Below are 22,532 nucleotides of genomic sequence, written 5' to 3'. Positions count from 1 at the left end.
AGGCAATTACATCATGTGGCAGAAGTCAGTTTGTGTGAGCTACCTGTGAGCAAAATAGCAGGTATTATGTTGTGCTTGTGCCTGTGAGATGATTAATAGTCTTTTCCTAGGCTAGTGAAGCCAAGGCATATTTAATTAATGTGTTTCTTTATAAAGACTCATTGCAGTAGGTAAGCTTTGAATACAAAGAGGAGATGCAATAAGAAATTGCTACTAGCAAAATAATTAAATAGTTACAGAGTGCAAGATTAAAGTGTATTTTATAAAAATCATACATTCTTCATGTTTAAAAATGCCCTGGGGTACTTTTAAGAGGTGAATGAAAATAGTATGCCCTTTTTCTTCCTTAGTTTATATAAATGTAATTTCATGTTAGTAATGACTGCAATAAAGACAAACGTTTGCCAGAAGGTAAAAATGTCAGTAAGAAGATGGATATTATAACTTGGTGACAGTCTTAACAAGTCAGCTTTGACATGGATGCATATTTTTAAAATGTCACATCTTCCTATTTGGTCACATGCTGTGTAAAATACTGTCAGGCTCATAGTCAGTAATATTGAGAGGCATAATTTAGGGTCCACTAGACAGAAGACTCATGTTCTCACAGTGATATTGCAGGAATGGTTATGTTCCCAAATTTAGTCTCACTTTCATGTTTGTTTACATGCAGCACCAGCTCTGTGGCTTTGTTTTCCTCTCTGTATTTAATTGAGTTCCAGTAAAACACTAGGGTAGCAAAAGGAATTTTGTGTTTACCCCCCCTCATGGAGTCCATGGTGTTATGAACTGTTCATTTCACCCTAACAGGCCTGCAAAGCTGCTCGGCTCAGCTGAGGTAACTGTTCTGGTCTGACCCTCTCTTGTCACAGAAGTTCACAATTCATTTTCATGAGATATTTCTTGTTTTTAAAACAAGCCACTATCCATTTCACTGAGCAGAGGCTTTCACGTGGGTGCGTGGGCTCATGCTTGTTTCTCCCCAAATGTTGGTGCTCCTCTCGCCTTCCCCTGATGAGGTCACCCCCTCTCTGACTGTGTGGTTGTTTTTGCAGCAGACATGGGCTCCTCCTGCCTGCCCTGTGAGGCAGAAGCTGAGAAGCCTCGTTAGGGCAGTTCTGACCTTGAGCTGTAACGCTGCACTCAATGCTGCTGCAGAGCACTAGGTGGCTTTCAGGTCAGGTACACTCACGTACCTGTGGGTGATGGGCATGCAGAGCCAGCCTGGGTCTGCTCCTGGCCCTCTTGGCACAGGACAGTACCAGCTGCCACCTCTCCTGGGGCTCTTCTGCCCACTCCATCTGCCTCTCCTGTGGGATCTTGTACCAAGCATTTTCTAGTAACTGAGGCACTCTCAGCATCTGTCACATGTGCAAACCACTGATTCAATGACCGCTTTATGAGTTTTTGAGAATGATGGGGGAAAAAAAACTTGTAGCCTGCAAAACTACTCTCCTTGCTGAAGCAAAACTGTCACAGACTACCAGGAGGTGTTTACGTGAGCAAAGAAGTTGGGATCTGCCTGAGTCCCAAGAGCCTGCCAAGTAAGTCAAACAAAGTCTGAGTATGTTGACTATGGCTCAGATTTATTGCTCTCACGTGGACATGCTTTGATTGTCTGCAGACATATTTTCGTGGGCTATGTGTACTTAAGTGGGTCAGCACATACAAACTCTAGAAGCAATACCATTGGGGTACTTGCCTGCATGTTGATGGTAAATACCTGGCTAGTTAATATACCAACATACTGACTTATGTATAGACAAAATGTGGGAAGAAAAAGATAAAGTGGCATTTACTGTTTTGGTCTTTTACTGAAAGGGAAGACACCCAAATGTTTGATTCTAGTTGTTGCTCTGAAATGCACATTTTTTCTTTAATCTTTTTTTGCTGCCCATGATAAGATTTCTCCTCTGCTGGTGTGTGTTCTGTCTTACTAGGACTCCAACTGTTAGTACGTGCTACAAGACATCAAGTGGTTACATTTTCAGGGATGGTTTCAGCACTCATCCATGAGTGTATCTGTTAATTACCCTGTATTTAAATTAATGCTGATTAGATATATCAAGAGAGAGGTTGCTGAATGCAGAAGGCATACAATTATTTAATTGCTAATGCAGTTCACTCTTTGGAGGAGGAATCTACAATTTTATGGTGTCGTGATCAATGTTAGCTCTGGTGTAAGTGACTTTATGCAGCAAAACGGTGCACAAATAGCACTTTTGCAGGATGATGTCCACAAATGACCTCTTTCTTTGCCTCAGTCATTTGTGACAATCAGCCTTCAGTTGCTTGGGAAACCTGCAGCATCCAGACCTCTCACTTGGGTTGCAGAGCCCCAAATGCACACTTTAAGGCTACTTGGAGAGGTAGAAGCCAGGTTTCTGAAAGATGTACATACAAGACTATCTGGCTTCACCTAAACTGAGATGAATTTAGCATCACTATAAGTTACTGGAGCTGTAACTGTAGCTTTTGTTAGGAACAAAAGCTACATATCGGACAGTCATTGTTATTCTAAAGCACCTTAAAAACAGATTTTCTGATAATCTTTGGAAGAACTAGTTCCATTCACAGCATTAATTTAAGATTTATTATAGTGCACTGTGGAAGTGTTTTTGAATGAGTACTCTACAGTACTCTAAAAGCATCTTGTAAGAGAGATTTATTTCGGTCTTTTCACATCAGTCCTTTTTCCTGCAGTAGGCAAGAGCCATGCCTTTGTTCCTTGGCATGCTACAGAGTGGACAACAGAGCATCCTGGCAGAATCTTAGGAATATTATATGTGATTAAGCACAATGGTAACAATATATTCTATTATGTTATATGATTGCTGCCAAAGGATTTGCTTGACAATTTACCCTATCTAGATTTTTAAATAAGGACATGATGAATTCATGAGTCCCTGCAGACCTGCTGCATTCTATGTGCCATTTATTTCTTTCACTATAAGTGTCAGTTAGGCTTTCCCCGACCCCCCAAAAATTCCCTGTGTCTTATCTCCCTCCTTTTCCCAGTATTACCTCTGTGGACACAAGCGCATTGGAGCTCAATTTGTGAAACTGCAAAAACAGATGGAACATAAGCCATAGTGTTTTAGCAATTCTTTTTATTTGCTCTCATCTTCTGACAGTGAAGAGCAAGAGCTGTAGGCAGGAGTGATTTGTGTGGCATTGGAGTCTTCGTGCCTGCCTTTAGATGCAGGGCTAATTGTGTTATTCCATGTGTACTCATGTCTACTCATATCCAGATCTAGGTAAATATATTTGGAATATGGTTGCCCCAAAGGCTCTTTTTCTGGAGAGACTGAATGTCTTTCCTTCTGTCTAATCCCCACATTGTTTGCATTTCCTTTGTTGGTGCAGTTCACAGTGGTGTTTCAGACTTTTAAACCTCTCTAGGCTGTGTGCCCTGCCTACTTCTGAGGGATCTGAGACCTGCTCAGCTGCAGCTAAGATTGGCCAGGCCGATCAGTCTGTGATTGACAGATTTTACAAACATATAATGAAATACAGAGATGCTCTAATTATTCACGTAGTTACTGGATCAGCTTGATCTCTTACGCATGAAGCTGAAGGACAAATAAAAGAAAAATAATACAAACCAGCTGGCTTTCTGAGAGTGCTGGAGAGAAGGTGAAGAGGTCTATCGAGGTCAACATCCATTTAGTCTTATAAATACCAATATGCTTAGTTTGAGCAGTTTATTTAAAAGTAGGGGGAAAGATGAAGGAAAGGAAAGATTTAGTTTATTCCTTATTCAGTCTGTGATGAATGTGGAGAAGTTGCATGGGAGTGCAGGTTGTTTGCAGGCCCTTTCTGTGCTTTGAATGCACTGGTAAGTGCAGGGAGGCTCCCAGCCACAGAGCTGCTTTCAGGGCAAAGCCTGTGCTCCTGGCCCTCAGGTCAGTCTCCAGGGCTCCTCTGTATGTGGAGGTGTTGCAAGATCTTTCTGGGATAAGGGATTTAGAGTCCTTTAAATGGTATTGAGTTACAGCATAAGGAGGTGTAAGTGTGTGCAAAGCTGTTTTGATCAATGTGTTTTGTAAACTATGGGAACCAAGCCCTGTGATCATTAGGTAGGATAGGCAAACCTTTCTTGTTCCTAGCAGAGTGCTGTTCTCTGCTGATCTGGTTGATAAATGCCTCCTTCATAAGTGGTGAATGCGCTGTTTTTTATCTGTCTTGCCTTAGCCCAAAGGCAGGAACCAGAGCTCTTTAAAAGACTTGGTGGACTTTGCCAGTTGTATCTAGTGATGGAAACTTCTCAAGTTACTTCAACAGTGTGTATTAGGGTAGAAGGAGTGTAATACCAGTCCTTTAGGAGTACTAGTTAATTAACTGGAATATGCTGTTCTTCTTGGCCCTCAGCCATGCTACCGGAGCATTGCACTGGGGAGGATGTAGTGAGCAGTCTCCAGTGAGTATAGCATGACCTCTCTGGGTACCTGGCTGTTACCTGTGAGTTTTTGAAGCCCTAATGGTGTTTCTGAAAGGTCACTGTTTCCTTGGTCAAGGAAAATTCCAAGACAGGAGTTGGATTTAGAACAAGTTAAATATTTGTGTGTTTAACACATACATCAAGGCCACCCAGGTAATATTAAATCTGCAAGTAGAAAATGCTGGCACTAGCAGGGACTAAGGGGGGAAAGGAGACCAAAGATCACCAGAGTTCACAGCTCTTGCTCCTTCATGATACTGTGAGTTTTTGAAGAGATGTAGGAGGGCATGGAGTCCCAGGATGGTCTGACAAAGAGGAGAGACTTTGTCCCTTATTAATCATTTATTGCTGGGGGTTTGTTGAACGATGTCACAGCAGGAGTGTTCCATTGACTGGCAAGAAGTGATTGTCCAGGCATCCAGGTCAGGCAGTGCTTAACTGTCCAGGCACAGGGATCCGCATGGACCTGCACTTGCCTGCCTGCAGCCCTGGTGCTTGTGATGAGCAGCACTCACCTCCCCACATCACACAGCCCTGCAGAACCAAACCCAGTTCATAGTGTCTGTTCATCCAGGGAGCATGCACAGTTTTCTGTCTTTTCTCCAGCCCTTTACACCTATTTGTGTCCATAGAAAGTAGGACTGGAAGGGTCTGTGAGAGGCTGTGTAGCTCCTGCTGCTGATGAGTATTTAGCTGCTGTGGATCTAAGCCCTGCTTGAATATTTGGCATAGAAGGTGCTTGGTATGAGGCTCTAGTGTTTTCCACGGTGATGTGGCAGACCCAGGGACCCACTTGGCTCTTGGGGAAAGAGCTGATGGCCAGAGTCATCTGAGCAGAAATGTGTGTCCCTGCCAGTTTTCTTGCTTTGCTCTTCCTCTTTCCTCCCACCAGGGCTCTACTCCTGCAGGTGTTTCACAACAGTAGGTTTAGGGACGAGACCCTCCTGCAGTCAGTGTGGGACCCAGGTGCACGACAGACCGAAAATGGAGGATCACTAAAGTTCATCCAGGGAACAAGTACCGTGAGGTGCCTTCCTTTGATGTAAATGCTTTTTTTCCTGCAATAAAAAGTTCTGCAATTCAGATGAAAATATTATTCCTTCAGTTCTGCTGGGATGAAATACATGTGCAAACCCACATGCATGTATGTATATAGGAGGTGAGACAGGTCATCAAATATATATGCAGAATGACCGTAACTTTGGCATAAGAAAAGACATTAGAAAAGTGAAAGGTGTCATGAAAAGCCTTGAGTGATACCTTGCTTAGTCCTTGAACTTGACTGAAATTAGCCAGAGATAGATGGCAATCAATCTCGTGATATGCCTTTTATTTTGAGTGATGGGACAAATTGCCAAAAGCCATGGATCTGATGCCAAGCTGCTGGCTGTGCACGCAGGGCAAGATGCATCGTGTTGCAGTGAGGGTGGTGGGAGACAGGGCCAGAAGCACGTGGGGCCACTATGCCTGGTGCCCCTTGTGCCGAGGCCATCTCAGCAGCATGGGCTTTGAGCCTGGGTGAGGGTTGGCACACTGAGGTGCTGTTTGGAAAATCAGTTTTAGTGTCACTTCACAAATGGAGGCTTGTCAAGATGCTTAGAAGGCATTAGTCTGTCAAAATAGGTGTCCAGCTCTCTCCTTGTGTAGGCTGGCAGCTCAGTGAAGCCCTCTGCTTAGTCGTCTGTCCTGCCTCAGTTACCCCTCTGTGCCTCACTGTCATCTCAGTGTTTACTGTCTCTCCCCCCCAGCCTCAAATCCTCATTCCCTCTGCTTCGGCCCAGTTGAGCATTATCATCTAAATCATGCTAATTCATGGGGGGGTGAACCGCTGTGTTCTTTGTCTTACCTGTGTGTCCTACTGTCCCCCATCCTTGACCTGGACTAAACTCCACATGGCTCAGGAGCTGTCCCTAGCTGTGATGCAGTTCACATGAGTTTAGCACTCTTGCATTCTGTGCCAGTTTGCCCTGGGGTAGCTGTGTGGGACCTGGCACCGCTGTGCTTGTGCCACTGGGGCAGACCCGTCGCAGCCAAGGCCCCAGCTGTGCTGCTGACGTCCCTCTTCTCTACCAGCCTGGGAGGGATTTTGGCACCTGGGTGTGAAGGCCAACTTCTCCTGAGGGGGTGTGTCATCCGGCCGAAAGACTGTGCACCTGGGAAAGTAATTAATAATGTTCAGGTGATGGTGTGTGAATACAAAGAGGGTTTGTTCTCCGAATGCTCTTTTAAGCCGCAGCAAGATTATGACCTATGAAGAGGTTATTTGAAAAATCAGCAGTTAGGGTTACAAGTTTATTGAAGATACTCACCTCTTGAGGAAAAGGAGCTAGTCCTGCACAAATGCATGCCTGAGAAGAACTGCAGAACTGTGCTGGAAAGTTGGTACTATTAAGAGGGGGAGAGGGGGCATGAGGGAAAGGTGACTGAGTGTTTGTAGATGGTTCCCCACCAAAGGACGATTGCCTGTGTGTAAAAATTGGGTCAGTGTCATCTCCCACCCCTTGAAGGAAGAGACAGTGTAAGCAGAAGCTGCAGATGGCATAGGAACTTCAGCAACTTCTGCCACCATCCCCTCCCTCCCCTGCAACGGTGATATTTTCATCTGAGACATGGATATCAAAGACTGCTGTACTTGGCAGTTGAGTTAATTAACACAACCTGGAAGTTGAGGATCTAGTTTATGCCAATCTGACAACATGACCTCATTCAGAGGAATTAAAAAGGCTGTAATGAAAGTATAAGTTTCAGCAGAAATTCACACATTTCTTGCTTCTGTCTGTCAATGGCTGTACTAACAAAGAGTGAAAGAAGAGCAGCTGGCTCTGTCAGGTGTTGCAGGTTGCATTATAATGCAAGCTGAGCCCCAGCCCTGCCCCTCAGAGCTTGGGCAGCTCAGTGTGCTGGAGGGATGGGAGTCTTTCATCTGGGCCCTTGGAGTGGCACTGGGCACGTGCCCCAGTACAGCCTCCCAACACCTGGCCCTAGTGAGGGGCTTGGAGAAACCTTTTCCTTTCTGGGTTGGCAGTGTCCTGCACTGCCTTGCCTGGATATTTATTCCTGACCCTGAAGGTCAGGGTGGTCAGTTAAGCAGGGCAGTATTTCTCATTTATGGAGAGACACAAAATGGATGTTTTTTCTTGGATTCAGGGACAGACTGTTGCTTAGAAAACTCCAGTTATCTCTTGATGCAACTTGGAGGATTCCTGATGTCCCTTAAATAACATAGGAGAGATTCAGTTGTACAATTACTATTGAAAATACATGTTAAATTTTAAAGCAATTTCAGGTGTATTGTGGTCTGCATATATTTAGCAAGTTCACTTTGCAGCCTAGAAGTTGCATTTGCTTTGCTCATCTCATCCTAGCTAGCACATACTCCTGTGTCTCACCCATGCAGAGATGACACAGATGGTGCCTACCAAGGTGTTTTAAACTGTGTAATGCTGTCCTGTGCCCTGGTAAAGATCTGGTGGAGCTGTGATTGCTTGAAGGTTATTAAAATATGGGTAGAGAAAATGCCCTTTGTTTTCCTCCAAATGCGGAGCTGGTGTGTGTCAACTCAGTGTCCACAGGCTCTGAGAGGGATTTTTCCCCGAAGCAGCTGTGTTCCTGTACTGTTAAGTTCCCTGGTTCATTTAGACAGGGGTCTTTGTGTCACTGGGGAATTTCTCATTTTGTCAGCCTGTGCACACGTTGGTGTCCTACGAGGGAGTGTGTGTCTGAACGAAGGGCTCCTCTTCTGAGGGGTTTCATGGTGGGACAGGGCACGAGGGAGCCTCCAACCACAGTGGGGTTTTTTTCTGAATTTTTGTAAGGCTGTTGAGTATCAGGGAGAGACCAGGGTACTGATCTGTACATGGTGGGAACTTTAAGAGAGGATCACTTGTACACTGTTTTTTTCCCAGCATTCGCTTATTGTTAAATGTGAACTGTGCTGTTCTCTGGGAGCTGTAACTGGTGCTAGTCTGAAACGGTTATATTTGAATGATATGTGCTGAGAGCTTTAACGTCTTCTAAAAATTACCTTTGTGGTATATTTTGAGCTTGTTACAGCTACTGTCTGCGGATCACATAGAGTTTCCCGAGCTGAGCTTATAATTGATGGCAAGCTGACTGCCCCTTTTGTTATGTGAATTACGTGCCAGCATCTACAAAAGCTGCTCCCTGTGGGGGAATGGGTGTCTAATTTAAGACAGCTCCCTGGGGGAACTCAGAAGGCGATGAAAGCTCCATCCGAACTTCCTCCTCTGCAGTTGCTGAGAGGCTGTCTGGGTTTTCCCTGGCACTGTCGATGGCCTCAGTCAGATCTGGTAATATACTTTATAACCTAGTGATACCTGGCCCCTGTGCTTTGCTGAAGCTGGGGGGTAGCATGTCTCTGTATGAATGCCAAGTCCTCCCCTTCTCCTTCATGAGCACTGATATGAATCCTCTCTCCACGTGTCAGAATGTGCACAATGCCATTGCTAGCCAGGACCTTTGATTTCTTCTGCACTTGTGTGAGTACAGTAGTCAGGGGAGCCAAACTGAATCCAGCAGGCAGTGATTTGCTGGCATGACCTTCCATGTTTTCACTGTGCCAGCCTAGCTTCCCTTACTGCCTCCTGACATTGAAAAGAGAAAATGTTCATCCACACCACTACATATTCTGAGGGCTGAGGTTAAAATAAAATGCTCTTTAACTCAGTGGTGGTATTGATTAATTTTTGTTGCCTGAACCACTAGCAGTAGAGGGCTGTGGAGTAAAGATGCTGTGTTAACATATATGGTTACTGGCAGTATGGATCTGCAGGGAGGGCTGGGACAGTTAGTGAAAAGCCACAAACTGCCCTAAGGGAAAGTTGTAGGTGTTCAGTGAGACCAGGCGTTTGTGCTGCCGTTATTCTTCCCTGGATCTTATGCTGGATCCAATAAGCCCTAAATGTGGGAGGCATTCCCAAAAACTTGCACAGGAGCTAGGGAACTCGGAGGCCCAAGTACTTGTGGGGGCAAGTAAGCTTTACTGTATGAACAATGGACTGGGAAACTGCAATCTTATATCTTTGACAGCTACAGTCTTCTTTTACCTGGGTCAGATGAATTCAAGTGCAAGGTGATGAAACCTGCAGCAGATAAAGGTAATTTTCTTATGGGTCATTTCCCCAGTTAAAGGTGGGATCCATTTGTGGAGAAAAGCAGAGACAAATCCAGTGATTCTGATGCTGTGGCAGCTGTTATTTATTTTTAGATCACAAAAAGAAGGCATTACTGATGTCGGAAAGATGTTCATATGAGAGCAAATTAAAAATACACAACGGTCAGAGGAGTAAGTTAAAAATGCTTATATAGTAGTTTTTGCTCCAGCATCCTCTGCTATGGATCAGACATAGGTATTGGCAGGAGGAGCCTTACTGATAGGTTGTGATTTTTCTGAATAGAGTGGGGAGTGGTGATAATTGCATTTAAGTGCTCTGTGTGTTCCCACTCAGTGTCCCTGGGTTCCTGCTCCTGGTGATGCTTGTGTAGGTAGCAGAGGGGAGGAGGTGAGCTACGTGAAGACATTGAAAAGCACTTGAAAATTTTTTTTATGTTTTCAAGCATTGGCAAAGGTGGTGGGAGCTGGACAGCCTGAGGGGCCTAATTGAGCAGTCTGGGATGAATGGGCTGAGACTGGGGTCTGCCAGCAGCATCAGAGGGTGGCTCAGTGGGTACTGAGTTGGGTAGTAGAAATTCATTGTCTCCAACCCTCCCCAGTAACTGTGGAGTTAATATTACAGCCCTCTATATCAGTCTTAAAAACTGAGTTAAATTTTGCTGAAAAGTCTCTTGTTTTCTGTGGTATAGCATCGTAATGGATTGTAAATCATGCTTGTTCCGTTTCCCTCATTGACATTTTGGGGCAATGAATGTGTAAATGAATACTACCTTCCCTATCCTGCACCACTTAATTTTTGTGCTTGGCTCACTCAGTTTGCTGTGTGTCTCCATCCTTCCCATTCCCATGCCTGTTTCTGATCCCTGCTGGTTTTCTCCTCCCCTCTCAGTTGCTTAGTTTCAGTGACTCTCTGCCTGCTGGGTCAGTGCTGCTTGCAAAAATAACCATACCCGCTCTTGTTTGTACTTGATTTCACATCTGCACTGGGAGGGCAAGTCTGGGATTTTCCCAGGGGAATTGAGCCCTGTGAACATGAGGCCCATGGCCGCTGTGTCCACAGGAGCCTCTTTAACCGCTGGCTGGGGGAACACAAGCAGAGAGGGTGGCTCAGCTCTGCTTTTACTGAGCTCACTGCCCAGTCTCACCAGCAAACCTGCCTTTGACTGTGGGGGACCAGAATGACAGGGATAAGGTGGATCAGAGCATTTGCTTAAGGATCTTCTAAACACCTAGCAGCTAGACAGTGGTTTGTTTTAGTTCTTTTTTTTGTGTGACTTAACCTTTCATGTGATTTGGAGATTTTGGTCTCAGATTAAAGCTTTCTGCTTCAGCATAAAGTTGTTTGTGGCCTGTGCTGCTTGTGAACAGGTTAGAAACTGACTGCCCACAGCACCTGGCATGAAGGGAGGAGAGCAGCCAAACCAGAGGGGTGTCATGCCCCAGCTGGAGCAGTAGGAATAGGGAGCTCAGATGGCTTCTGCAGATAATCGTGCCCCAGTCAGCTGGTGATGTTGGCCAGCACCACTGCAGCAGGAGGATTTGCAAACCATATAGTTGCTAAGACATTAGTGCTTGAGGCACGGGGTTACTGAGAAAGGAGAGACGTAAGGGGCTGTGTGCAAGAGCTATTCGTGAGGGTGCTCTGTTACCTGTCCAGAAATGCTGTGCTCTGATGGCACAATTTGATTTCATCTTGATTAGATTATTTCAGTTAGTATTAAGCACAGCTGTAGGTATTTTTTTAGCTGTGTTTGTGCAACATTGCTGCAACACTTTCTCCCTCCAAAAAAGCCCCAAACCAGCACAGTGCCTGTTTTCTTCAGTCAAAACAGAATCAGCCACTAAACCTTTCCAAGTTCTAAGGAACTTAAGGGACATTTTGTTGTCAACACCGAGATGAAGGACATGATTTTGATGTTAACTATGTGCTTGCAGCCCGGGCAGCTGTGAGTCAGCACAGAGGGCACCAGGGAGCTGGGGCTGTCAGCTATTCCCAGCCAAATGTTTTGCTTTGGGGTTGCTTTGCACAGGTGTTTTGTTAGCTGCAAAACATCTATTTTCCTGAAGCTGGTCCTTTTACTCAGAAAAATTAAATGCAAAAAAAAATTGTACACTTTCTGCCTCAGTTTTCTTCCCCTTGTTTTGTTTTTCTGGGACTCTCTGGACTTTACTGGAGTTACCAGCAGGTGCTGGTACAGGTACCTGTGGGGTTTGTGACCAAGGGAGGACTAAGAGATAAATGCCTGGACATACAGCTTTGACTTCCATCTCATGACTACATATCAAAAATAAATAGTGCTCCAATTTCTCCAGTAAAATGGGATTTTCTTATTATTAGTTGTGCACTTCTGGGCTCCCAGTCAACCTTTTAATTTCAAACACATCACCAGAAGAAAAGGCAGGTTGCTAGCATGGAGGGATTGACAGTGAGAGCACATACATTTGTGGCTGTGCTTGCAAACTGTCTGCTAGATGGAGTGCCTGAGAGACACACAGGCAGCTGAACAGCTCAGCACATGGCTAACATCAAATTAATGGCATTATTTCTGAAAGCAAATTCCTACTGAAACACAGTTACAGTCAATGTTTGCATTCATTGCTTTTGACAGCCTGATATAGCGTAATTTAATTTAAATGCCCAGATGAGAGAGAAGCATAGGCATTTTAAAAAAAAAATAAAAATAAAAGCCCACTCTTTTTATACATAAAATGCCTGCTTGAAGGAATAAATTAGTAGCCATATAGTGCAATTGATTTGCAAGAGCCCCTGGATTTCAGTGGAGAGCTCTGTTTAATGATCAGTAGGGAAGGCTATAGTATGAGTGCTTTGCCACTTTGGTGTTCTAGCAAATGCTTGACGTTAATTCCTTGTCAGGCTTTGGTCTGGGGCCAGTAGGGTTTGGAAGGGCACTCGATTGTTTCAGAGAGCAAGCTGGCCATGTGTGCCCTTTGCCTTTATCTTGTTAGGCAAATCCTGTAAGAGAACTACAAATACAGACCCTCTTACCTAAGTTGCCATGGCTGCACAAGGCAATGATATGCTCCCACTGGCAAGGCCAACAGCCCAAATCAAAAGTTTTTCTAAGTATTTACTTATTTGCTAATTGCATGACTGTTCTCTTTGAGGTTCTCCTTGTAGAAAAAAAGTGTTTTGTTCATTTCCACCTCCTAGGCTGCCCTCAAGGTCTATGTTTGGCCGTGTCATATGGTTTGGATATATCTAAGTTGTGGGCTGGCAGTTTTGTAAAAACTGTGGACCCTTGCCCAGTGTGGTACATTGGGGGCTGTCTCTTGGTATCCAGCACAGCCATTTAGATTTTAACTGCACCTTTCCAATAGATGGAAAAGAAGGTGAGAAAGGGTGTTTTTCAGGGGAGTCCCATACCAGCAGTGGTAGACAGCGTTCCTTCTTCCCAACTGCTCATGTCTTGGCTTGTGCTCTGGGATTGACTGCTTGGCTATGCAATGAACCAGCCTTCTAGAAAACTGACCAGGCTACTGCAGAACACCTCTGCAAATCCCTTTAAGTCATCCTCTCCAATGCAGACCTTTGGGATGAGACCCAAATGACCCAAATGGTCCTTTCTGGTAGGACTTGTGGCCCTGTGGGGGACCCACACTGGAGCAGCCTGTGACTGAAGGACTGCACCATGTGGAAAAATGACCCATGTTGCAGCAGTTTGTGAAGAACTGTTGCCCGTGGGATGGACTGGCGCTGCAGAGGTCCATCAAGGACTGTCTCCCTGGGAGGGACCCCACGGGAGCAGGGGAAGGACTCCTTTCCCTGAGCAGCAGCAGAAACAACAACTGACTGCAACCCCCATTCCGTGTCTCCCTGCACTGCTGGGGGAGAGGAGGTAGAACTTGGAAGGAGGGAGTTGTGGGGGGAAGGTGTTTTTAAGTTTTATTGTACTTCTCATTCTCCTGCTCTGATTCTGTTTCTAATAAATTTAATTAATATCCCCACTTTGAGTCTGTTTTGCCCATGACAGTGATCAGTAAGTGACCTCTCCCAGTCCTTATCTCAACTCATGAACCCTTAATTGTATTTTCTCTCCTCTGTCCAGTGGTAGAGGGGAGTGAGAGAGTGGCTTTAGTGGAGTCCAGCTAGGGTCAACCTACTACACCTAGGTGGATATTTTCTTTTTCGTACATCTCAAATCTGTTCTTGGTGTGATGTAATTGGTTCTCAGCTGTGTTTCCTTCCTGCGAATTTTAGCTAGACCCTGGTCTGAGAAATGGGAGAAGAGGTCTCTGGCTGTCAGTTACATGCTGATGGACTGAAATGAGATTCTCAATTTGATGTCTGAAATTACTAGCAGATACTACAAAATATGATGATTCAGACCCCCGCAAGCACTCGGTCGGATTGCCTGATTTACTCAGTGTCAAATTGTTGCTGTTTTCAGCCAGGTAGAAACAAGCTCCTGTATTTGGTTCAGAATAGGTAAGTGGGAAGCTATGGCCAAAACCCAGACCTTAAATGATAAACCAGTAGCACAAGGAATGCCATTTAAGTGCCATTTTTTATATTTGTGGCCTTTTTATTTTGCTCACACAAAGTGAATTTCTGCTATGCAAAGGTTTAAAAATAAATTGGAAAGTAACATTTGGCCCCCGTTTTTCCTGTGGTGTAACTCATTTTTGCAATCCTTTATTTTTCAGTGTGCAAGAAGTGATTATATGTTTTGTGTCTAATCTTTGAGCACAGTAATTTTTCATGCCAACATGTGCATTGTGATCTCTGTCACAGACAATAAAGCAGAGCTCTTGACAAACTATATGCAGTAATAATGAAAAGGGTGGGGTTTTAAAGTCTGCTTTGATACAGCAACGCTCTGTATGGTTTTTGAGTAGTCTGTTCTGAAATGTGAATGCATCATAATCAAATTCATATCAATTGTTCCCACATTTAACTTTGAAGAAGGCGTAGAAAAATACCTGCTTTTTGTAGCAAGTTTAGCATAGCAGTCTAATAATTTCATTAATGATTTCCTCCCCAGGATTACATTTTCAAAGCCATGTACGATCACTTAATTATGTGCCTTCTTATTAATACTGAACACAATTAAAGTCCCACTATGATACCTTGAAAATGCACCCTTTGCAGTGAATGCTACCTCCACACAGAATATCCCAATATTACAGCAGCTCTCCAGCATTTTGGCTATCTGAGTCCCTTGGCACAGACTGTCAGTGCCGTTACCGTACCCGTGTTGCCTCTGAAACGTGGAGTGACGCAACGCTTGCGGCTGTTTTATGTGGCTGTGTCTGGCTTTTTCAACCAACCACTGGTGTTCACTGGCAGCCTCTGGAGATTTTGCTTTGTGATTAAATAATAATGTAAGAGCTTGACTCTTTGAGAAAAAGGTAAAAAATAACAGTAATATCATGAGCGTGATGTGGGATGAGTGTTAAGACTGTTATTTATTTGTATTTACTCAGCCCTTGAGGATTGGAGAGGAAAGCTCCCATAATGTGCTGTCAGAGAATATGTCTGCCCAAGAGATAAGCAACCGTCTGCTTTAGCAAGCAGCAGATTACAAAATGGCTTTTGCAGCCACTGTTTCAGCCTCTCTGGAAACACGGCCAGTTTTGAATGCCAGGAAGGCCCTATTGCTCAAGTGGGATTTTCTTCTTCGCCAGCAGTAAAGCAAAGTGCTTGTGTAGGGCAACCTGTCAGTACAGTTCACTTCTGCATGGGCCGAGGGGTGGCCTTCAGGACCCTCCTGCAGCCCCTGATGCTGGTGTGGGCACCTGCCAACACAAGGGCTGAGGGTCCTGCCTGAGCCATAACCGGGTCCGCAGTGCTGCGGGGTCCCCACAACTAGCAGTGCCTCACGACCTACATGTTGTGGGGTGTTTCCCAGAAAGCACAGGAATAGAAATAGTAATTATTAATGCACATACCCATGCTCATATATTGACAGTTATGTAGAAATAAACATGCAACGTATATAAAAGAAATAATATTGTGAAGTTGAACACAAAATGGTGCCTCTAACCTATCCCAACCCACCTTTCACTTCCCCAACCCTGGAGTGGATTGCTGTTGGATATAGAGCTGCCATCTTGACTCAAAAACGTAGGTATTTGATTGGAGAAAAAAACCCCAATTGAACCAGCAACATAAGGAATTTGTCCCATCTGTGGTCATTGCCAGTGTCTGTCTATAGCTTCTTATGCTTCTTAAAGCCTTTCATGGGTTGTCACTGAAACTGAGCAATATGGAAAGGCACAACAGATTGTAGGTTTTCTAAGCAGTATTAACCTGTCAAGGGTAAGGGCTTATAATCTTACAGTTGCTTGAAGAGCTGGATTATTTGTACAGTAATGTTAATTTCTGCTGAGGTTTTGTAGTTAGGTGTATGAAATCTGACATTTAATGTTCCCTAACCCTAAATGAAAATGGGCCCCTTGATCAGTTTTTCAGGTAGAACACCTGATTAACCTCTTCTGGCATAATTCATGCCAAATGCTGCGTTTAAACTTTGTCACAACTCTTTATTTTCAGAAAGGCTGATGATACCAATAGCAGAAGGGAGATAGATGCATAGATGCCAGAGTGGAATGTCACGATCTCTCTTTGGGAAGTAAGATACTTTGTTTGTAAGGGCAAGAAGGATGGTTCTGTGTGCAGAGATGATCACGAGAACTGTTTTTTGAAGGTTGTTTCAATGCAATCATAGTTGTAAAGTTTACTCTAGCTTCTATCCAGTATTTAGTTCGTTAAGGTGTTGACACAATTTTGCTGACATTTTTCTTAAGTGGATTATGCTCACAGCCAGTTTTTCAAAGCAAACAGATGGCTTTTCAAACAGAGCATGCCCACAGATTTTTTTTTTTAATGGTGTCTCTAGAATTATGACAGCTCTGTCAGAGGGGGCTGGTTTGTCGTTAATTTTCTCATGACAGATGATTTAAAATCATTTTTACTCCTTCAGCTTGCTCAAATGAACCAACTGTTTAAAAATAAAAAAAATGAGGAGACTAAGACATTGAACTGTACATGAATGGAATTGCACTATTTTGATAAGACCATTTCTGTTTTTAGATCGCTGTAAAATAAGAATGTCTTCAAAATATTGGAAGTATGCTCAGGAGGAGTGTGTGTCTTCCCAAAACCTGAAGACAAGTTGTGCATTGCCTCACACAAAATCTGTAATCTGAATTGCCCGGTTACTCAAATGTGAAATAAGAAAATGCATAAGGGAGAGCGGGTGGCTCAGCACTTTCACATAGGTTGTGGAGTCCCTTGGCTTCTGGGGACTTCAGACGTGAGTCTTGGCAGGACAGACTCAGGCTGTTGCCTTCCAAGCGGTGTATCGAATCCCGAGTAGCTCCCTTCAAATGAGTGTCTCAGTCCCTGGTAAAACACACCGTTTGTGGGCCACCTGAGAAAGATTTCCATGCTTTGCCCTCACCCTTAGAAGGAAGAGATGTGAAGAAAGTGCCATAGACTAAGCTGAAGCTTTTTGTGTCATCCTATGGAGCTGTATCTGTCTCATGCTGTTGCATGACAGGAAATCCTCCTCCGTGCGCAGTGCGGGTGAGTGCTCCCGCTGCCCAGGGAGACGCCAGCCGTGCTGCAGCAGAGGATGGGCTCCTGGAAGTGTTTCTCCAGGCACACTGACTAACAGGGGACACCAGTGTTTTAGGGGCACTGGGCCTTCATCATCATCATTTTACTTCTCTGTTGCAGGGGCTGTCCCAGGTTTTGGACTTAGTTGTTCTTAACTTAGTTGTTCTCAACTACTTTGAGTTGCTTCTTGTGCTAAGGGAATTTTTCTGTTTTTGGGCATGAATACGTAGCACCAGGTTTTGACTTGGAGAAGTTAAGGCTGCAAAGCATCATCACACTGATTTTGTCAGCTCGTTGGTGCAGCCTTTGGTGTCTTTGGTCCTGTGTGCATGATAGGAAAAAGCAGCCACCCCACTGCAGTCAGGGGATTTAATCCTAAACCCAACCTACTTTAAACTGCAGTTGTGCAGTTTGGAGAGATTGAAGATGTATTGAGGAGATACACCTTTTTTGATAACATCATGATGTCATTAGTGATATAATACTTTATGTGGCAGTGTTGTCCCTGTCGCTGCAGCACTGGCACTACTCCTGTGGCATTTGCAGACAGGGACAGAGACCAAAGTGGAGCGGGATGGGTCCTCGGGGCAGCTGTGGGGCTCTTGAATTCCTGCCTACTGTCTTTAACTGTAAGTAAAATCTCTGACCTAAAATCGAGATCACAGCTATGTGAAATATCTGCTGCATAATTTATTCTTGTTTTGGTTTTTTCAAGCCATGCCTTCTCACTGGATCCAAAGCTATTTGTCTGTGTATTCCCATAACTGTCATGCTGCCGAGATACAAATCTCTTCAGAAGAGCTTCATACCACATAGCAGAGAGCCACTTGCACAGTCCCAGTGCTTTTTGTTATTCTCACATTGAGTTGTATTCCCAGCATCTGGATAGTGATTTGCATCGTTCAGCAGGGACAAATTCATGACACCAGGAGATGAGGCAATCACGTTCTCAGGCACAGGCTGCTGTCCCTGGATGACGTGGTTTCCCACGTGGTGTTTACCAGTGCAGCAGACTTGCAAGCCACCATTGTTTCTTCGTTGTGAACATTGTTTGCAGGGGCTCAGACGTTGTGAGTCCAGTGCCAGGCGCTGGCAAAAAGGGAGCTGTGCTCATCGGTGTGGGATAAATCCTTCCTCTTAGCTCTGGGGAAAGGGAGAGTGGAGAGATGTTCCCACTGATGGAGGGTGTCATATTGTGACTCATCCAACACATCTGATATGTTTTGAAAACCAAAGGAGTGGCAGTGATCACTCGCCTCTCCAGCAAGCCCCAGGTCCTGCTATAATGTCTGTTGTCTCCTCTTAGACCCGTGGAAGTGCCTGTGGTCCACAGGACATCAGGTTGGGTTGCAGGGATGCGAATGTGATGTTTCAGTCAATGGAAGTATTCCTTCTGAGTGTGTGTATAACCAGCAGCAGTGGGTGCTGTGCTTTAAGCAGTACTTTGGGTGACATTAGGAGAAGAGGAGCTCAAGTTCTTAGTGATACTGAATTTTAATGACCAGATGCATGTCTTGGCTTTTATTTATTTGTGTCCTGTAGCACCAGGATCTTGTCGCTTCACAGCACTTGAGATATCAATGTTGCATAAATATTCATTTTGGCATTTCTGAACACCACCTCCTTAATACAAATTTAATGTAACATACTTTTCCTGATTGTTGCAAATTGGATTGACATCCTTCTAGTCACCTCACCTTTATATGCCCTGAGAAGATGCAGAAGCAGCCCTTTGCTCATGAAGTCTCATTCCCATTCACCTGCTTGAAGGTCCCAAACAAAATGGTTCAGATGCATTCCCTGTAGCGCTACAGGATGATGTGTTTCACACAGGCATGCAGCTTGGCCTGCCTCTGCTACAGGAGGGCTCAAGGCTGGGTAGCAAATCTGGGTGCAAGGAGGGTTGGGTTACCAGGGTCTCACGGCTTGCAGGGGATCCTTGGCTGGGGACACGCAACCATTGCCATGTGGGATCTGATGCCAGGGCGCAAGGATAGAGCAGTGGCATGGGGAGGGGAGTAACATGTACCATCGCTGCCCTGTCCCTTGCAGGTCCTTGCTCTTGACTGTGGAAGAGGAAATGCCTTCCCCCACAGCCTCCTTCAGTGCAGGCCCCAATTACCTCTCAAGGGGTGGTGACCTGGAAGTGGTGGGAGTCTGATGTCTGTCCAGTGTGCTGGGTGCTGCCTTCCTCACTGAGCTGGTGCCAGGCTGCAGAAGGGGCTTTGATCCTGTTCATGGAGAACGGAGTGGATTTGAGATGGGAGCTGGGACCTGTTCCATGGCACTGAGCAGTATGCCCCAGAGACAAGGATGAGCAGTATTGCCACCTGTGGTCCCGAGTGATGTGTGCAATGCCTGACTCTCTCCTGCATGTCTGTCTGTGCATCCTCAGGGCCAAGGAGATCTCCTGAAGAACGCCAAGAATGAAGCCCTGGAGAACATGAAGCAGATCCAGCTGGCGTGCCTGTCGTGCGGACTGAGCAAAACTGGAAGCGGGCACGCGGATGCCAAGTCAAAGCGGTGCCTGGAGGCAATACAGGAGAAGGATACCGGAGATGAGAACGGGAGGCTGTGAGGGGAGGCAGAGCTGTTGCATTTGTCACAGATTTCAATAACTCTAAACTATTTTTTTAAAGCATTTAAAAATTCACACGGGAGTGCCCTCTACAGGGGGTGATAGTATTAAAATCCTCACAGTGTCAGTATTTTAATGCAGTAATTTATCTAAGGTAGTGAGATTTCTAATGAAGCCAAGCTGTCTGTATGCAAGTGTGTGCGTGCGCACATGCGAATCCTGTAGACGCCGTTTCATGCATTGCATTAGCCATTTGCTAATTTATTCCTTTGTCATCTTTGAATAGGCCTGTTCATTCTGAAGATCAAAACAAATCGAGAGCACTTGTGTCAGTTCCGGGCTTTGTTTTGCTCTCCAGCCTTTTATCATTTAACTTACAGGCTACATTACTGTTAAACTGTTCAAACAAACAAACAGAATACAACAAATGTCACTGACAGCTGTTTTTGTGAGGACAAAACTGGTGATTTACTGCAGACCCTGAAGGTGATTTTTAATGAACAACTACAACCAAGTAAATGGGATTATCAAATGGTCACAGTTGCTAGGTAGATTATCGGTAGATTTGAGATGTATCTTTTGCTGAATTTTAGCAAACTGCTCTTCAGGGTACACCCAGATAGCACATACTAATGTAAGAACTAGCTGATTTATTTCATTCCAGCAAAACATTGCCACCTTGTAGATCTGCAGGACAGTTGCAGTCTTTGCTGATAGGCATTAACTTAAGTAGTAATGAACATAGCTAGTCAGCCCTGTAGTTATGAGGAGAGCTGTGAACACCCTTTAGTGGTCATGAACTCTGAAAGCGAGCTTCAGACCATCCTGAAACACCCAGTGGTGCCAGTACTGTAAGGAAAGTTTTCCAGATTTCACAAAATGTGAGCTTTAGTGCAAGAGGTGTGAGAGGTCAGACGTTGCTTGCCGCCTTCTGCGTAGATGTTGAAGTCAGTTGGATGAAGCAAGCAGGATCTGCCCTTACGTTTTTGTGGTTGAGAATCGTGCTGGGCTAGAAATTTAAAGCAGGGTCCAGAACTGCTACAGGTGTAGTGTGGAGAAATAGCTTGGGGAAAAACAGGGTACCAGCGTTTTTGTGCAGCAGTTACAAATATCCTGACTCCTGTCCTATGCTTAGGGTAGTTCTGAGATTTGGCTGCCTCTTAGTGCCACTGTAGAAAGGAGACGGAGAATGTCACGAAGCAATGCATCCTCATCCCTCCCGGTGTCCAGCTCATGTATGCTCACAATATTCATTTCAATCATTTAAGTACTGTGCTTGAGTGTTAGTATTTGTGTTACCTTTAACAGGACTAAGTATTTTATGGTTATAAAAAAGACTATATTTATTTAAAGCATTGCTTTTATTTTTAAAAGCTACTTTTTAAATTAATTTGATTAACAAATATGCTAATTTTCTGAACTTAACAAAAAGTAATTGCTGAAAGTTTGATCATTGGAAAATCTTATATAGCTATTGTGTTAAGTTATTTTTGACTTCTTAATAACACTATTATGTTCATGTTGCACATTACTGAGAGAGTAAAGCTATGAAACAACTTTGACCCATGTTTTTACAGTGATTTAACATAGAAGGTAAACAGTGATCCTGGATAAAGGTGGGTTAGAGTGGGTAAGTTGCTTGAGAGAAGGTCTTGCCCTAACAGGAACTGTGTTATTGCAAAGGTTATAACTCAGATGCCTTAAATACCATTTTAGTAAAATTTGCCATACTTATTCAGATCCAGCCCTAAATCCTCTGTTTATTTCTCCGTTATGAGTGTATTCAGACTTCACTGAGGTCTGGGGGAGTGTCTTTTGTGTTTCAGGCAAGGCGTAAAGCCAGATCAGTGGTATGAGTGTGCACATTCACATTTTGCTCTCTTGGGTTACCTTCTCAATTTCATCATGGGTTGTATTTATATAAAAACAATGCTTGGCCTTCAGTATTTACAGTTAGGGAGGATGGAAACTGTTAACCCAGCAACACCAGTTGCAAAGGATCAGCCTTTGGAAAGCATCTCTCGGAACAGAGAGGTGGCTCGCCTCTTGGTGCTTCATTTAAACCTAGAAATGACTTGATTTTCTCAATCTAAAAGGATATCCTGATGTCTACAGGAACTGCTGGCAAAATACCTTCTAGTCTTCCTGCATTCTCTGATGTTATGAACAAATGAACATAAAATTAAATAGAGAAGGACTGTTTTTATGTGCTCACATGGAAAGAGGGTACAACATAGCTCTCACTCTACAAGCATAAACAGAACCAGAAGTGGTTGGATGGAAATATCATAGCATGCACACACACACCTTTCATGCCATGTCCTGTGCCAAGATCATGCTGCATGGCTTTCTGTGCCAAAATATAGGGAGTAGAGAATTTTAGTCACCCTGGATTACCCCAAGCAGCTGGGACCACTCCTGATGTGGGCATCCAGAACCCCGCAGCTCGAGCAGCTCCATTCTCCCTCCTGCATCAAGAGAGGGGCTGGCAGCAAAAGCTCATCTCATCTTCCTCTGAGCCCCTTTGAAGGGAGTGAAAATGAATGATAAAGTGGTAGTTGGCATAATAAAAATTCAGCCTTGAAGGAGAACACGTGGCAAAATCACATCCAGCATCAGCAACAAACACACACAAGGGGACTGACTGCCTGGCCTTCTGGGGAGGTGTTTCATGGTGTACCTGGCTTCCTGCAATGGAACAACAGCCTTCTCTGGGCCCTGTGCAGGTACAGTTTGCCTGATGTCCCATGTGAATATTATCTATTTGGCTTCTCTGGAAGTGATGTCAGGAAAGTGT

At 44.4% G+C, this 22,532-nt stretch overlaps 1 protein-coding gene across 1 annotated transcript in view; it reads left to right on the top strand.

Annotated features, from left to right (window-relative positions):
- PLCL1 (phospholipase C like 1 (inactive)) overlaps nucleotides 1-21,924 on the top strand; it is a 193,023-nt gene extending 171,099 nt beyond the window's left edge. Inside the window, exon 6 of the mRNA XM_027730677.2 lies at nucleotides 19,553-21,924. Coding sequence (XP_027586478.1) covers nucleotides 19,553-19,735 — 183 coding nt within the window. The 3' untranslated portion in view covers nucleotides 19,736-21,924. The remainder of the gene's footprint in view (nucleotides 1-19,552) is intronic.
- Nucleotides 21,925-22,532: the final 608 nt, after the last annotated feature.

This window comes from Pipra filicauda, unplaced genomic scaffold (genome assembly GCF_003945595.2).
Source record: "Pipra filicauda isolate LSUMZ 115617 unplaced genomic scaffold, ASM394559v2 scaffold149_size4050908_pilon, whole genome shotgun sequence".
Taxonomy (NCBI): Eukaryota; Metazoa; Chordata; class Aves; order Passeriformes; family Pipridae; genus Pipra; species Pipra filicauda.
The sequence above is the reverse complement of the archived record's forward strand: the minus strand, read 5'-3'. Positions and strand labels throughout refer to the sequence as shown.